The 17,353-nt window shown below is 48.2% G+C and overlaps 1 protein-coding gene and 1 pseudogene across 10 annotated transcripts in view; both read right to left on the reverse strand.

The window, feature by feature from the left end:
- Positions 1-9,467, reverse strand: part of ODF2 (outer dense fiber of sperm tails 2) — a 30,821-nt gene extending 21,354 nt beyond the window's left edge. For 2 of the 10 annotated variants that reach the window (XM_030858466.2, XM_030858465.2), the window contains exons 1-4: positions 9,289-9,467; positions 6,548-6,638; positions 5,582-5,698; positions 5,180-5,305 (exon numbers count right to left, since the gene is read on the reverse strand). In XM_030858466.2, the coding sequence (XP_030714326.1) occupies positions 5,180-5,305; positions 5,582-5,698; positions 6,548-6,638; positions 9,289-9,452 (498 nt within the window). In that variant the 5' untranslated portion in view covers positions 9,453-9,467. Of the gene's footprint in view, positions 1-5,179; positions 5,736-6,547; positions 6,639-8,014; positions 8,155-9,288 lie in introns of all 10 variants that reach the window. The other 8 variants (XM_030858469.2, XM_030858467.2, XM_030858477.2 and 5 more) reach the window with 8 other exon arrangements.
- Positions 9,468-16,796: 7,329 nt separating this feature from the next.
- Positions 16,797-17,337, reverse strand: LOC132597393 (peptidyl-prolyl cis-trans isomerase A-like; annotated as a pseudogene).
- Between the last annotated feature and the right edge of the window lie 16 nt (positions 17,338-17,353).

The raw sequence follows: 17,353 nt of genomic DNA on the forward strand, positions 1-17,353 counted from the left end.
TTTTAATTAATTAACTTATTTATTTGGTTGCACCGGGTCTTAGGTGCAGCAGGCGGGCTCCTTAGTTGTGGCAGGCAGGCTCCTGAGTTGCAGCTCACAGGCTCCTGAGTTGTGGCATGTGAACTCTTAGTTGCGGCATGCATGTGGCATCTAGTTCTCTGACCAGGGATCGAACTGAGCCCCCCTGCATTGACAGTGCAGAGTCTTATCCACTGCACCACCAGGTAAGTCCCTCCATGGGATTTTGATATATTGAATTTGACTCTCTCATTCTATACATTCATTCCATTGTATTAAGTAATTGCTATTTCTCATTGTTTGCACCGTTTTTTCCTTCTCGTAAGCTGAGGTGGCTAAACTTCTGTGCTAATTTCCAGGGAAAGATGATGGCTATCAGGAATAAAAGGAAGTGTTTTATTTTTTTAATTTTTTATAAATCTTTATTGCAGTATAACTGCTTTACCATGGTGTGTTAGTTTCTGCTTTATAACAAAGTGAATCAGCTATACATGTACATATCTCCTCCCTCTTGTGTCTCCCTCCCACCCTCCCCATCCCACCCCTCTAGGTGGTCATAAAGCACTGAGCTGATCTCCCTGTGCTATGCGGCTGCTTCCCACTAGCTATCTATTTTACATTCAGTAGTATATATAAGTCCATGCCACTCTCTCACTTCATCCCAGCTTACCCTTCCCCCTCCCAAAGGAAGTGTTTTATATGGGTGTAAACTGTTATGTCAAACAAGTAGGACTCATAGGGTGCAATTTAAAAAATGTATGTGCCCTTTGTCCCAGCAATTCTATTTTTGAGGAATTTATCAAGAATATCTAAGAATGTGAATTAATATTTAAATTCAAGGCTAGGGTATAGATAAATGTACAGCAAGATAGTATTGGTTAAATACTTAACAGTACACAAATGTACACACAATGGAATAATGCCTTAAAAAAATAATGTGCAATATAAATATAGTCAAAATATGTGGAAAAAAGAACATTACAACAATAAGTAAAATATAATCCCATTGTTACAAAAATCAAAAGAACACGTCTATTCACAAGAAAAGATCCAGAAGTCTTGCACCTAGAAGTTACATGGGTCTCTTCTCAGGGTGGTGGAATTACAGGTGGTTTTTACTTTCTTCCTTATGCTGATTTAGATTTTCTAATTTTTTCTAATTTTCAACAATGACTGTGCATTGCTTTTATAAGAAAAAGAGTTATTTTAATATATAAAAGAAAGACAATAGGAAAATGTATAGACAGTATGATTACAATTTGAAAAAAAAACTCCGCATGGGAAAAAGTGATAATAAATGTACCGAAATATTAATAGTTTTAGGGTGGCAGTGACAAGAACAGGACTGGTGATGTTGTTTCTTGAGCTGGGTCTTTGTAAAAATTCATCAACACGCTTCTGATGCATGTACTATCCTGCACTTTCCAATGAAAAGGTTTTAAAACTTAATAGCAGCCAGATTAGAGTAGTAGAATTACAGTGATTGTCTAGTTTTCTGTATTTTCAGCTTTCTGTCATAAAAATAGATGACTTAATTAGTAATAGGGTAGAGAAAAAACCCAGACCTGCTTTCTCCCAAAGATCTTATCTTGTGTACCAGGAGGGGTTTTAAAAATGAAACACGGGGACTTTCCTGGTGGCGCAGTGGTTAAGAATCCGCCTGCCAATGCAGGGGACACGGGTTCAAGCTCTGCTCCAGGAAGATCCCACATGCCGCAGAGCAACTAAGCCCGTGCGCCACAACTACTGAGCCTGTGCTCTAGAGCCCGCGAGCCACAACTACTGAGCCCACGTGCCTAGAGCCCGTGCTCCGCAACAAGAGAAGTCACCGCTATGAGAAGCCCATGCACCACAACGAAGAGTAGCCCCCGCTCGCCACAACTAGAGAAAGCCCACGTTTAGCAACGAAGACCCAACACAGCCAAAAATTAGTTAATTAATTAATTTAAAAAGAAAGAAAAGAAACATGAATCCCCACAAGCACATAGCAGCTTCCGGGGTCCATGTCCAGCTCCACCACAAACTCTTCCTCCTGTGGTCTTTTCTCTCTTGTCCATAATGGTAAGGGCAGGCTGGGGCCTCCCAGGAACATGGAAGGCCACTGAAAAATGGAAAGGGGCTGAACCAAGAGGACAGCATGAAGACAGCTACTGCTTGAGAGATGGTAAGTCACATCTCTGGGCCCCTCCGTTTCTAGAATTCTGTGGCCCCAGGACTGGAAGGGGCACTGAGCTTTCCAGGGGGGACCATAGTCCTAGAACCCATGTCAACAGGAAGTCCATTTCCACAGTGGCATGACTTTGATATATAATTTAAGAACTACTAAGTCTCTTCATTAAAAAAAAAGAAAAGAAAAAAGCATTTTAAATAAAATATAGTATGTTTGTTATAAAGAAATTCAAGCAAACCATGAAAAGATAAAGCATTAAAGCCTCCCACCCCAGAGGTAATCACTGCTTACCACTTCTTATATTTCCTCCCCAAAACAGGTTTGCACATATAAACATATCCATACACACATGGACACACAGATGCACTTTTCTGCACAAATAGGGCCAAACTCTCCGTGCTGTGCCACTTGGTGCTTCATTATCATGTAGAAATATCTACCTCAATCTTCTAGTGGTTGCATGGCATTCCATTGTATGAATGCATCATAATTTAACCAATACCCTCCTGACAGACATTTAGGTTGCTTCTAATTTTTCTCTATTGCAAACAATGCTTTAGTAAACATCCTGATACATACACAGATCCCTGTACTCTTCTGTGACTTTTAGCATCAATTCCCAAGTGTAGAACTATAGAATCCATGTTTGGATGGATGCTGCCAAACTGCCTGCAGAACGGCTGAATCGGTTTCACAATCCACTCAAAACTGTCCAGGGGGACTTCCCTGGTGGCGCAGTGGTTAAGAATCCGCCTGCCAATGCAGGGCACACGGGTTCAAGCCCTGGTCCAGGAAGATCCCACATGCCGCGGAGCAACGAAGCCTGTGCGCCACGACTACTGAGCCTGTGCTCTAGAGCCCGCGAGCCACAACTACTGAAACCCGTGTGCCACAACTACTGAAGCCTGTGTGCCTACAGCCCATGATCTGCAACAAGAGAAGCCACTGCAATGAGAAGCCCGTGTACCGCAACAAAGATCCAATACAACCAAAAATAAATAAATAAAACAAATAAATTTAAAAAATATATATTAAACAACAACAACAACAAAAAAAAACTGTCCAGGGACTTCCCTGGTGGTCCAGTGGTTAAGACTCCGCACTTCCACTGCAGGGGGCACAGGTTCGATCCCTGGTTGGGGAATTAAGATCCCACATGCCACGCTGCGCGGCCAAAAAAAAAAAACACAAACAAAAAACCATCTAAAAAAGATTCGTTGATACCTCCCATATGCTTGTCAACACAAGATATTCATAATCTTTTCAACTTTTTTCCATTCAATAAAAATGATAGCTTGTTTTATCTGAAATGTAGTTGTTTCTTATTTACATTTCACTGATTATTAGTGAGGTACACATAGTAAAAAAAATCTAAAAAGCATTTTAATTCCAGTCTTCCTTGCACTTTATATAGAGAGAGATGTCAGAACACTTTTCATTTATTCCCTAGAATACCAAACTCTCTTTGTCTCTTAGGGATAACATGGTAAATCAGGGAGTCAAGAGAGTGAAGTATGACTCTAAACTTCAGAGTAATTACTATTATTTCTAATTTTAAAAGTAATAAGTTCTCAGAAAGATAATCTTTCAAAATAGATCAGGGGCTTCCCTGGTGGCGCAGTTGTTGAGAGTCCGCCTGCCAATGCAGGGGACACGGGTTCGTGCCCCGGTCCGGGAAGATCCCACATGCCACGGAGCGGCTGGGCCCGTGAGCCATGGCCGCTGGGCCTGCGCGTCCAGAGCCTGTGCTCCACAATGGGAGAGGCCACAGCAGTGAGAGGCCCGCGTACCACAAAAAAAAATACATATATATATATATATATGTATATGTGTATGTGTGTGTATATATATATATATATATATATATATCAGGCATCATCATCTTAAGGTATAGTCATCCCTTGGTCTCCACAGGGATTGGTTCCAGGACCCTCATGGATATCAAAATCAAAGGATGCTCAAGTCCCTTGTATAAAATGGTGTAATATTTGCACATAACCTAGGCACCTCCTCCTGTATACTTTAAATTAGCTCTAGATTATTTATAATACCTAATTCAATGTAAATGCTTTGTCAGTAGTTGCTGGCACACAGCAAATTCAAGTTTTGCTTTTTGGAACTTTATGGATTTTTTTTTTTTTTCTTAAATCTGTGGTTGGTTGAATCTACAGATGTGGAACCCGTGGATACAGAGGGCCAACTGTAGTCTCAAGCCCTTTACTTGTCTCAATAATAAGATCTTTGTCTAAAACACAGTCACAGGCCTTGTCTTGTCAATGAGTTTCTTCACTGCAATTGACTAGAACGTAAGCGTAAGGAAGGCACAGCTGCCAGTTTGCAGCTCTAACCCCAGTGTGCAGCAGTGTCGCAAGAAATGCATGAATGACTGCACGGATGGATAGATGGACAAGCAAAACGTTTTGAGGTGTGGCTAAAAAAAGACAACAGTTCTCTTGGAACCTTGGCAACTCACACGGAAGGCAGTTATTCCTCAGGAGATTATTCCAGTGGTTTTGATGACATCTATGGAATACGTGCACGGTCTCTTATGGGGGTGACCGTAAAAGTGAAGATGCTTTCTTGGATATGTACGTTCTGGTATATATTTTAAAATTATGCTTTGGCACTAGCAAAGTTACGTGGGGCAAGACATGTAGCTCCTCACATACAAATCAGAGAGCCTACTAGTACCGCCTCTAGAATGAGACACCCCTGAGTCCTAACTCCACCTCTGCTACTCTCTCTGTGAGACTTCACCTCTCTGAGCCTTGGTTTCCTCATCTGCACCTTAGGAGAGCGGGACGTACCGCATTGCAGTGTTGGCAGGACTCAAGAAGATTCCCACACTTTCAGGGTTTAGCAAGGCGCTTAGTAAGCGGGACCTACTGGGATGTCTCTGAGAGCTCCCGCCGACCCTGAACCATACAGAGTATGAGGCCTGCTAGAACCTGACCAATTGGAGAAGAAAAGCCTGAACGAGAATGAGCCTACCTCCCACTTGCATCCCACATGCCGGGTGGATGATTTTCCAGGGGGCATCCAAGGTACCTTGGTTTTCACCCGGACACTCCGCCGCACATTCACGGTGTCCCCTTTCATTCCGCGCTTATGTGATTTCTGTGGAAAGGGACAAACCCAGGGTCACTTCCCCACGCAGCTGGCCGTGGCATCACTCTGGTGGCATCTGCTTCCAACTCTGCTGGGGAGCCGCTTCTGACTAAGGCTACTGCTGCCACTTCCAGGTGACCGTCCTACCTTCCAACCAGGCAACTGAGCTCTGAAAGCGAATGTGTCTGTCTCTCAAATCTCTGGAGTTAGAAGTGTGAGGAGGCCCAGCTGGGAGGTGTCGCCTTGCTCCACAGCCTTGGCCTTGCCCCCCTGGCATGCTCCTACCTGGCTGTTGGTCGCTGATGCTTTCGGGAGTTTTTTTATGTGGACATGGACAGGGGTGTTCTCATCCACGTGAACATGTAAGGGGGGAGTTGAAGAGCGGTCCTTCATGGTTCGCTTCTGGCAGGTGGGGGAGGACAACACAAAAAAGGTTGATCTGTGGATGAGTAAACTGGGCGTGAAAAACCGAGCTCACAGCCTCTGGGGGCCACTGAAAGCCTAGCCACCAAGCGAGCAGGACATCAACCAGCACTACTGGCATGCGGGCAGGAAGCAAGGCGGGCGTGCCATTCAGCAGGCTCCTGCAGAGATCCCAGCTGAAGACCACCGGGGAGATGCAGGTCCGTTCAAGAGAAGGGTCTGTGAGACCCACAAGTTCTACAAAAGAGCCCAAACCCAGGCCCCGGGGTCCTCAGAGCTGCATCTCTTTCCGAGCCTGCTGGAATGCACAGCTCCTCCTGAGATTCAGCGCAGCACAGATGGAAAGCAGGTGAGTCCTCCTACACCGGAATCTGAATGGGGCATGCGGATTAGCACGCACAGAACGGTTACGGTGCAAAATACTTCAAGCAGCAGGTAGCTAAAAGACGGTGAAGACAGAAAGCTGGAGGAAATGCCGAGATGAGAAGGTTGTATGGATTCTAAAGGCCACTTAAGCAGGGCTGAACACATACCCCTCGCCTACCACCAGCTCCTGTCAATCCCCATTCTTTTTTTTTTTTACTTTTTTCTTTTTTCCTTTTTTTTTGGAAATTCTGTTTTCAGATTTTTGAAGTTTGTCTGGAAGGATTAGGCTAACACAACCTCCTCACACCCGACAGCCTTGCCACCGGCAAAACCAAATCCAATCAATCAGCAGGCTATGCATGAAGGCACCTGACAGAGCACCTGGCCACCGGGCTACCAGCAGAAGCGTTTCTTCTGGCGGGGCCACAGACCACGGGGCTGCTCCGCGCGCATGTCACCTACCGTCACAGTCACACTGGGTGAGCCACAAGGTGTCCTCAAGACCTTTTTCTGCTTGAGACTTGTTACTCTGTTCTTTTCACACGATGGAAACCTGTACCCAGGCATAAGAAGCAGATTATAAGCAGAAAACTAGGGCTCTTCTATTTCTTAGATCTCCCGAAGTTATATACTACATATGGTGTCTAACAAGTCCACGGCTAGGAGAACCAGTGTGGAATCATTTGGCTCCCTGTACACAAGCACCAAGCTCTCATGGTGTGCCTGGCAGGGGGATGGAAGCAGGGGGTGATGGGCATTTGCAGGGCTGGCCTTTTAACCTGCCATCGCATCACATGTATTGTGACCTTTTACTGAAAAGCCCAGCTGTCATCCTGTCTGTCAGGAGACAAAAAAAGCAGGCAGCATGTGGGCAACAGCCAACATGTTAGTCTGGCCAAGGGCGAAAGTGCCCAGGACACTGGCTGGAACAATGCTCAGTGAATGACTGCCATGAAAAGACAGAGGCATAAGCTCAGGAATAAGGTCTCTGTGACTCAGTTTCATAAAATTAATAGTCAAATATTCAAATAAGAGGATGAAAAATGACCATTTCCCAAAATATTCCATTTGCTACCCGTTAAGCCCCTAAGAGGCAGGGTTATTTTTGCTTTTACGGATTTTTTTTTTTAATACCACGTGTAATTCATCTTATACATAAACAGCCCCATCACCAAATCTGCAAATAAAGCAAAAGTTTAATCTCCAAAATCTGGCAGCAGTCAATCCAAGAATTCCAGGACGGGAAGGGACTTGGAAAGTACATTTGGTCCATCCCACTGCCTGATGACAGCCCCCAAAATATGATCTTGCCCTCGCCCTCCATTATTTTGGAAAAAATAATGCAACATAAAAATTCTTTAGCACTTTAGCATACATTTTGCTGTATGTATATCACACCTTGATATAAAAGAAAAAAATTTTTTGAGTCCTACTAATCATTTAGCCAAGGAATACCAAATCTGTGCAGATGGGTTTTTTTTTTCCCTCCTCACTTAGAACATTTCTGTTTACTTGAAGCCAATAGATTTGGGAAAGCTCTCACCCTCAGCGGGTTTTCCATCAAACTACCTGGATTCCACCAACATCTGACTAACTGCCGCGTCCACCTCTTACGTGGTTGTTATTTATTTACACCTAACCTCCTTTCAAAAAGGATCTGAACCTAGTACTCCAATGACAACGATGGTGATCCTATTTGCTACCAGGAACTGGGGCACCTGAGGAGGGAGGGCCAGAGGGAGGCAGAACTGGGATTACATGCGTGCATTTTCCTCTTTCCTCTTAAAAATTATTTTTAAATGTTTTGGTCCAGGCTTTCAGTACACAGAACAGAGAGCTGAAAAGAGAATCCTCCAGTGAGCCTGGCCTGGGAGCCCCTGCCCGCTTTTCCCTGCCCTATGGCGGAGGCGCCCCCCACAATGGCAGTACCTGGGGGAGCCGCCTGAGGATGACGCAGACATGGTTAGGCATCAAAGCCGCAAAGGTGGGCAATTGGGTCAGCAGGCTCTGCTCAGGGGGACCCAGAGGGGCGTGTCAGTGAGAATCTCAGGGGCCGGGCATCAAACGTCCTGAGGGGAGGAGAGTGTAAGCTTTGGGGGTGACAGTTGGATGAAAACTTGGGAGGTGCTCCTCTGCTGTCCAAGTCGCACAGCAACTGACTGTCCTGCCAAAGTGGGGGGAGATAGGAGAGGCTGAGCGACCCGGTGGGCGGGGCGGTGAGAGCTCCCCTCCCCAGGGAGGGCCAGGGGGCGGAACTTCGAAGTAAAGGACCACCACACCCAGGCCCCACGCGGGAGGGAAGGTGGGTGGCCACCAGGGGGAAAACCTGAGATGCTGGCTCGCGTGCGAAGAGGGCAGGAGAGAACCGCTAGGCTCCAAGTGGGCCCCAAAGGGCCGGAACCGGCGTAGGGAGCGGGAGGGATAGTCGGGGCGGAGCCAGGGCAACTGTCTCCTAGGAGAAGGGCGTTCCCGGCAAAATAGACACCCGAGAAGACCTATAGTATTTGAAGGAGGAAGGAGCGGAGGCTGCAGGGGGAAAGGGGCGCTAAGCAGCGAGTGGGTGCCCCGACGGCAGAGGGAAAATCCTCCAGGGCGAAGCAGCGGCCGCTGAGATTTAGTATCCGAGTTAGAGCGGGTTCGACGTCGGGTCGTGCAGGGAGCGCGGCGAGAGAACCGGGAGGCCCGCTGGACAGGTGAACCCACCCAACGGGGTAGGGCGCCCCGGAGGCGGTCCCCGGGGACTGCGCTGCCTATGAGAAGCCGTCAAATAACTGCCGGGCCGAGGCCCTCAGGGAGGGCGAGGCAGACGGGGCGACGCCCACCGGCGGGCAAGAGGGCGCGGGGCCAGTCTCTGTCGGCGGAAAGAAGGGACGACCACCCACCAGCGGGCAGGAGGGGACCAGTTTCTGCACATAGAGAGAAGGCCGAAGCCTGGAGGGAGCAGAACCCTGCCGGTGGCCAGGTGAGGAAAGGCCCGCCCGTTAGCGGGAGGAGGAGAAGGCCCGCGCCGGTGGGCGGGGCGGGGGGCGAGATTCTGACGGGAACTGGACGAGCGCGCCGGAGGGTGCCGGCGGGGGCGGCCCGGGGGGGCAGCGGGACCCGGCGACCTCGGCGGGGGCCACCCCGCCCGTGGGGACCAGGCCCGGCGGCGGCCGCGGAACGCCCCGGAGCGCCCTGGCTCCCGCCTGCCGGCGGCCTCTCACCAGAAGCGACACGGCTGCGCCCAGAAACGCCTCCTTATGAAGTCGTTGAAGTCAGAGGCCAGGGTCTTGCCATGGAGACGCAGCGGCAGATTCAATCCAGCTCTGGCAGCGACTCCTCCCCGCTTTCTCCTCCTTTTCCGACAAGCGATCGGCAGGTCGCCCATTGGCCAGTTCAAACCCCCCCGGGAGCCTCTCGGGTGTCGCCATTTAGGCCCAGCCCCTGGCGTCACAGAGATGCCCCGCCCCACCAGAAGCTCCACCCCCTTCCGGGCCACGCGTAGCGTCGCCAGGGAGACGCGCGACGCCACTGACGGGCCTGGCCCGGGCTTGCGTCGCCCGGGCTTGCCTCACCGGTCAAGACGAGCTTTCCCCCCTCCGCCATTTTTACCCTGCCTTCAGTCCTCATCGGTTCCCCAAACTCAGAGGAGCGCCCAACTTCTAGCCTACTCCCTCTGATTCATATTAGGCCACTGGGCTCAGGGGTCAGGAAACATGTTACTGTCCGGAGCTGCGCGCTGCTTCTGGAAATACAGCCCTGTCTCTCCTCCCCTGTTGGTGCAGAGATGGAGCCCGCTTCTGCACACCACCCAGACTCTCTCCCCCTCCCACATCGCCTGTCTTTGTCCAGGGGGGAGGAAGGGTCCGCGTTCCTCTTGCTCCTCAGTGCCCTCCTGCACACTGTATGCTGCTGTGTGTACACACCTACTCCGTTGAAGTTCTCGCTGAGTCTCCATCTTCTCAACTATGCTTCACTGTCAGCCAATCATGGGGGGCTGTCACGTGGCTCACGCAGCCGCCCTGGATTCTGGGAGACTTTAACATCCTCAGGGCCATCCTGGCCTCAGTTCCTTGACATCCTCATCTCCATGACCTTCTCTCCACCTCAGCCATGTACTCCCAGGGTCACACAACTGGTCCACCTGAAATCTTAAGTTCCAGCTCCCCCCTCTCCAAACAGAACTAATTCTTTTGCCTTCCCGCCTACTGTCTAATGCTTATGGCGTTCATTCCTCAGTGTTAGGGAGCCCTCCACTCCCTTGCCCCGTTCATTTTCTCCCTGTTGAAGAAATGATGGATCCCCAATCCTTATTGTAATCCAACCACCAGAGTCTCTGCAAAGATCAAATGCACAAATCATTTCCTCCACCCTCAGCTGAGCCCTCACCACTGCCCAGCAATGGTTTAATTTATCCCTGGACCCCCTCCTCCTCCCCACGTTGGCTTTTTATTTATCTATCTATTTATTTATGTATTTTTGGCTGAATTGGGTCTTTGTTGCTGTGCGCAGGCTTTCTCTAGTTGCGGTGAGTGGGGGCTGCTCTTCGTTGTGGTGCGCGGGCTTCTCATTGCAGTGGCTTCTCTTGTTGCGGAGCACGGGCTCGAGGCGCAAAGGCTTCAGTAGTTGTGGCTCGTGGGTTGTAGAGTGCAGGCTCAGTAGTTGTGGCGCACGGGCTTAGTTGCTCCGCGGCATGTGGGATCTTCCCGGACCAGGGCTCAAACCCGTGTCCCCTGCATTGGCAGGCGGATTCTGAACCACTGCGCCACCAGGGAAGCCCACCACGTTGGCTTTTCCAAATCTTTGCCTCTTCCCCATCCCATATGACAACTCTCCTTTTTCATAGAGAAACATAAATTCATCCAGTGGAATTCTCTCCACCTTCTCCCACCTTCCCCCACCTTATCCCCCCCGCTTCAGAAGAAGTGATGTCATTTTTGCTGCCCAAGATAACCTTCTTGTTTCCAGGCCTAGGTCAAACATCTCTGTAAAACATCTCTTGCCAGCCCCAACACAGAGTTGTTGATCATTTCTCAGTGCTCCCACATTCAATGAACCAACATTTATGAAGGCCCTACTGTGTGCTAAGCCCAGGGTGAGGGACACCAAACCAACACATCCCACTCGGTCTTCAAGGAGTACACAGCCAACCCCTCTGACGTGACCAGACGAAATGATTAAAGCTTTCCCCTCCCCACCCACTGAAGGATTTTGCCTCTGTGGTTCTGTCCCCTACCCACCATCTGAGGAGGGTTTTTCTCTGCCAGTGCAGTTCTTCGGGGCTTTTGTGATGGAGAATCTGAGAATGGACAGGACTGAGAGGTCACCACCCTCAACACACACACACATACACACACATGCATACACTGGAAGCGAGTGACAGGAAGGAGGAGGGGGAAAATCTTAGAGACAGGCAACAGGGAGGAAGGGGTGCTGAAGACAGGGGCACAGGGACACCTGTAGTGGGTGAAGGACGTGCGATGGGAAAGAGAACAGGATTTTTTCTTTAAATATTATTTATTTATTTATTTATTTGTCTGCGCCGAGTCTTAGTTGCGGCTTGCAGGATCTTCTGTGCAGCGTGCAGGATCTTCTAGTTGTGAGATCTAGTTCCCTGACCAGGGATCGAACCCGGGCCCCCTGCATTGGGAGCTCGGAGTCTTAACCACTGGACCACCAGGGAAGTCCCAGAGAAGGGGAATTTTTAAAGCATAGCTGTGGTCTGTTATCTGCCCCTTTTGTGGTGTTTGAGAAATGCAGGTAAAGAACTTGAGTTATTCTGATATCACTTTGTTTTTTTGTGGGGGTTTTTTGTTTTGTTTTGTTTTGGCTGCATCAAGCGGCTTGCAGGAAGGACGTGCGATTGGAAAGAAAACAGGAATTTTAAAAAATATATTATTTATTTGGCTGCGCTGAGCCTTAGTTGCAGCTTGCGGGATCTTCTTTGCAGCATGCAGGATCTTTTAGTTGTGAGATCTAGTTCCCTGACCAGGGATCAAACCCGTGACCCCTGCAGTGGAAGCATGGAGTCTTAACCACTGTACCACCAGGGAGTTCCCTGATATCACTTTGGATTGCTGGACCGTGTTTTCTGAATTCAAGCCACTCCAAGCCTGGCCAGCACTGGCCACTTTTTTTTTTAAGAGCACTACCTAGCACTGATGAGGACATTGGGAAATAAGCAGTCTCACACATTGCTGGTAGGTTTAAAAATTGATGTAACCGGACTTCCCTGGTGGCGCAGTGGTTCAGAATCCGCCTGCCAATGCAGGGGACACGGGTTCGAGCCCTGGTCCGGGAAGATCCCACATGCCGCGGAGCAACTAAGCCCGTGCACCACAACTGCTGAGCCTACACTCTAGAGCCTGCGGGCCACAACTAGTGAGGCTGCGTGCTGCAACTACTGAAGCCTACGCGTCTAGAGCCCGTGCTCCGTAACAAGAGAAGCCACCATAGTAAGAAGTCCGCACACCGCAATGAAGACCCAATGCAGCCAAAAAATAATAATAAAATAGATAATAAGACAGATCAATTGTTGAATGTGGAAAGGTTTCCAAAACATATAGCTGAGAAAAGTAAAAGGCAAGGTGCAAAGCTGTAAGTCGACCATGATGATGTAGATATATATTCACAGAGAAAAAAACTACAAATTTAGGGTGGAGGATACATGGGTGTTTCTTGTATTACACTTATATATCCTCTTTTTAAAACTGTGAACAGGGACTTCCCCGGTGGTCCAGTGGTTAAGACTCTGCGCTTCCACTGCACAGGGTATGGGTTCGATCCCTGGTTGGGTAACTAAGATCCCTCATATCGTGAGAGGCGGTCAAAAATTTAAAAATAAATAAATGAAATAAAAAATAAAACTGTGAACAAAAGAGGGTATGTAATGTGTATTAGTTTCCTAGGGCTGCCTTGACAAAGTACCACAAACTGGGTGAATGAAACAACAGAAACTAAACAGAACTAAACAGTTCTGGAGGCCAGGAGTCTGAGATCAAGGTGTTGGCAGGGTCATGCTCCCTCTGAAGGTGCTTGGGAAGGATCTGGTCCAGGCCTTGGTCCTAGCTTTTGGTAGTTCCTTGGTAGCGGAACTCCAGTCTACCAATGGCCTTCTCCACGTGTGTGTGTCTGCATCCAAATTTCCCCTTTTTATAAGGATAACAGCTGTAGTGGATATTAGGGACCCATATTTCTCCAGTATGACCTCATCCTAACTAATTACAACTATAACAAATCTATTTCCAAATAAAGTTGCATTCTGAGGTACTGGTGTTAGGACTTCAACATATTAACTTTTGGGGGACACAATTCAACCCAAACATAATGTATCTGTTCCATTTAAAGATGTATAATAAAATCGGGACTTCCCTGGCGGTCCAGTGGTTAGGACTCTGCGCTTCTACTGCACGGGGCATGGGTTCCATCCCTGGTCAGGGAAGTAGGATTCCTGCATGCTGCACGGTGCAGCCAAAAATAATAATAATATTAATAACAATAAAATAAACACTAATGGAGCACCACCCAGCCACCCAGCTTAAGTAATAAAAGATTTTTTTTTTTAATTTTTAACCGGAAGACACTATCTCAGAATGTTAACACTAATGATTTTACTTTCCTCATTCTGTTTCTCTAAATTTCAACAATGAACCTGGGCTTTTCTTATTCGTTGGAAATAAACACAGGTGAAGGAGGAGTTGTTAGCTCCAGCGCTGGACCCCAGCCCTGCGTGCAGCTCCTGGCAGGGGGATGGCCCGAGTCCTTAGGCTCTGGAGCAGCCTCACCATTTGCCCTAGGGCCTGATTACCAGTTGTTTCCATCTTAGAGCACTTCCTCCAGGGCCCTGATGCAATGGCCACAGCATAACCCTGGGGAGAAGGAATCCGTGCTCCAAACAGGGTCTAGCTTTTTCTTTCAGGTGACTTGAGAGATTTCAAGTCCTGGGTGGAGTAGGGAGAGAAAATTCTCCCAGGCCCTATCAAGGATTGGCTCCTCTTGGACCTTTAACCAGCCCCTCAGTGACCCTGGGCCTCTGAGATTGGATGGACGCTGGACTCAGTTGAGAAGAGAGTCCAGGTTCTACGGTGGCCCAAAGCAGCGGTTCTCAAAGTGGGGTCCCTGTACCAGCAACATCAGCATCACCAGGGAACTTGTTAGAAACACACATTGTTTAGGCTCCACCCCAGACTTACTGAATCAGAAACTGGGGGGCGGGGGGAGCAGCAATCTGTGTTTTGACAAGTTCTCCAGGTGATTCGGATGCACTGTACAGTTTGGACTCTAAAGTTTGAGAACCACTTCCCGGACCATCTGGGAGTGATCTTGGAGGGCAAATCTGGTCATGCCCCTTCATTTTAATGAAGGAAACACATTTTACAGAGAGAAGGACCTGGCTCAAGGGGTACAGATAATTAAGTGGCAGAGGTGAAACTGGAAATTAGACTACCTGTTTACAGAGACACCCTCCTTCTCCCTGCCACACTTTTTCCTCTGACTCAGGCAGACCACCCAAGTCCATCCTGATTCACTGTCATCGTCTGGAGGGTCACTGTGATACCAGTGACCCTCAGTGCAGCACTCCCTCTGTGCCAGGCACCGCGCTCACCTGCATTAGCTCAATGAATCCTCACAACATCTGGTGAGGTCGGCTTGAGTGTAGTCCCATTTTACAGAGCAGAAAACTGAGCCTCGAGAGAGGTCAGGACAGTTGCCCATGGTCATAGAGCTAGAAGGGGCTAAGACAACTCAAGCCAGTTTTCTCTGCCCGCAAGGCCTACGCTGTGACTAGTAGGTTTGCAGGGAGGGCTCTTCTCCAGTATCCCTTCATTTTTTTTTTTTTTTTTGGCCGCCCTGCTGTTTAAGGGATCTTAGTTCCCCCACCAGGGATTGAACAAGGGCCCTCAGCATTGAAAGTGCGGAGTCCTAACCACTGGACCGCCAGGGAATTCTCCAGCATCTACAATTCGGCTAAGAAACCGGAAGGAAAAAAAGAGCTCCCCAAGCAGGTGAAACAGTTGGCAAACAGCCAATGCCCCAAAGCTGCCATCTACTCATAGCAAAGCCCCTTGTCTCTTGGTTTGCACACTATTGTGGCAGTAGCGGGGTGGGGGGAGGAGCAGATTAGAAGTGGTCCAGCAGGAGCGAGAAGGAGACCTGGTTCTTGCCCCGACCCATCCCCACTCTCACTTTCTCGCAGTTCCCCATGCCTCCCCCAAGCAGTGGGTATGCCTTGGAGAAAGACTTCCCAGCCTTTTTTCAGAGCAGGGCACCCACAGAAAACCAAAATATTTACACAGCATCTGAGTAGTCTGGTGGGTATTGGGGGACGTTTGGAAGTCTTGATGAAAATTTCATACTTCATTCTTCATAATATATATTAGGATTAGAAACTGTGGTATAAAATATTAGGGAAGACTTTAAAGCTCAGTTTTGTATAAAACTTCCAAATAAAACATTATACTGGATAAAAGAAGACAGACACAAAAGGCCAGGTACTACATGATTCCATCCAGGTGACAGTTTGGAAAAGGCAAACAGATCAGTGGTTTCCAGGGACTGGGGTGGGAAAAGGGAATCGACTGCAGAGAGGCAGAGGAGAACTTTTTGGGAGGATGTATATATTCCGTATCTTCACTGTAGTACTGGTGGCATGACTTTACATCTGTCAAAAATCATCAAAGTACAGAGAAAGACAAATACTGTATGATATCACTTATATGTGGGATCAAAAAAAAAATACAACAAACTGGTGAATAAAACAAAAAAGAATGAAGAGTGGCCCCCGCTCGCCGCAACTAGAGAAAGCCCTCACACAGAAACGAAGACCCAACACAGCAAAAATAAATAAGTAAATTAATAAACTCCTACCCCCAACATAAAAAAATAAAATAAAATAAATGTCCATAATTAAAAAGAGAAACACACCCCTAGATACAGAGAACAAACTAGGGGTTACCAGTGGGGACAGGGAAGGGGGAGGTGCAGTAGAGGGTTAGGGGAAAAACAGGGTTATTATGGAATTATATGAAATCATGTGTGTGAAACTGTTGAAAACTGTAAAGCACTATAGAATTTAGAGACTCATTCATTCCAAAAAAAATCAAAGTAAATTTTACCGTATGTAGATTTAGCTACAGTTCCCAAACCTGTCAGCTCCTCAGGATCACCTGCGATAGTTTTGTTCAAAAACAGTCAGGCCTCACCCACAACCTACTGAATCAGAACCCTGGGCAGGAGAATTAGGAGGGGGCAGGAATCTGCATTTCAACCAGCTCCCCAGGTAACAGGTGGTGGGGTGTGTGGTTTGGGGCCAGGACTTCTGGGTCAGGACAGGGGATGCCAAGCTTCTATCTCCAGCCCAGACCCGACCCCTGAATCCCAGGCTCGTGTATCTAACTCACTGACACCTGCACCTGAATCTCAAATGTAGCACATCTGAAAATGATCTCCTGACCCGCCCCAAGCCAGTCCCCTACCCCACACTCTGTAGTTTTCTCCATTTCTGTTGATGGCAGTTCCATTCTTCTAGTAATTTGGGTCCAAAACTTTGACATTATCCTCAATCTGTCTAGGTCTCTCTCTCTGTTGTTGTTTAGCTTTTATTTCATAATCATGAACTTAACTCTGCAATTCAGCTAGACTTGGAGCGGGGAATGGAAAATGTGAAACCCAAAGCACTGCAGCAAAAGCACAAAGATTATAGGATGTCACGAGCAGATGAGGGTGAGGGATGCTCTACTGAGCTACGGAAGGAATGGGCTGTTTAAGATAAGGCACGAGTCGGATTTACTAGATTTGTCCACAGACAGCAATGGTGAGCTTCTTGCTGGTCTTGCCATTGCTGGATCCAGCGTGGTCCACGGCTGCCACACGGTTCATGACCTTTTCTACCTTGCCAAAGACCACACACCTGCCATCCGGCCACTCAGTCTTGACAGTGCAGATGAGAAACTGGGAACCACCTGTGTTGGGTCCAGCATTTGCCACAGACAAGGTGCCAGGACCTGTGTGTTTCAGGGTGAAATTCTCGTCATCAAATTTCTCCTTGTAGCTGGATGCCACCAGTGCCATGATGGTACCACCCTGGCACATAAATCCCGGAATACTTCTGTGAAAGGAGGACCCTCATAACCAAATCTTTTCTCCCCAGTGCTCAGAGCACGCAAGTTTTCTGCTGTCTTTGGAACTTTGTCTGCAAACAGCCTGAAGGAGATGCAGCCCAAGGGCTCGCTGACAATGTGGAAGAACACAGAGGGGTTGACCATTGCTAGGCAGCGCAGGGAGCAGCTC

This window comes from Globicephala melas, chromosome 6 (genome assembly GCF_963455315.2).
Source record: "Globicephala melas chromosome 6, mGloMel1.2, whole genome shotgun sequence".
Lineage (NCBI taxonomy): Eukaryota > Metazoa > Chordata > Mammalia > Artiodactyla > Delphinidae > Globicephala > Globicephala melas.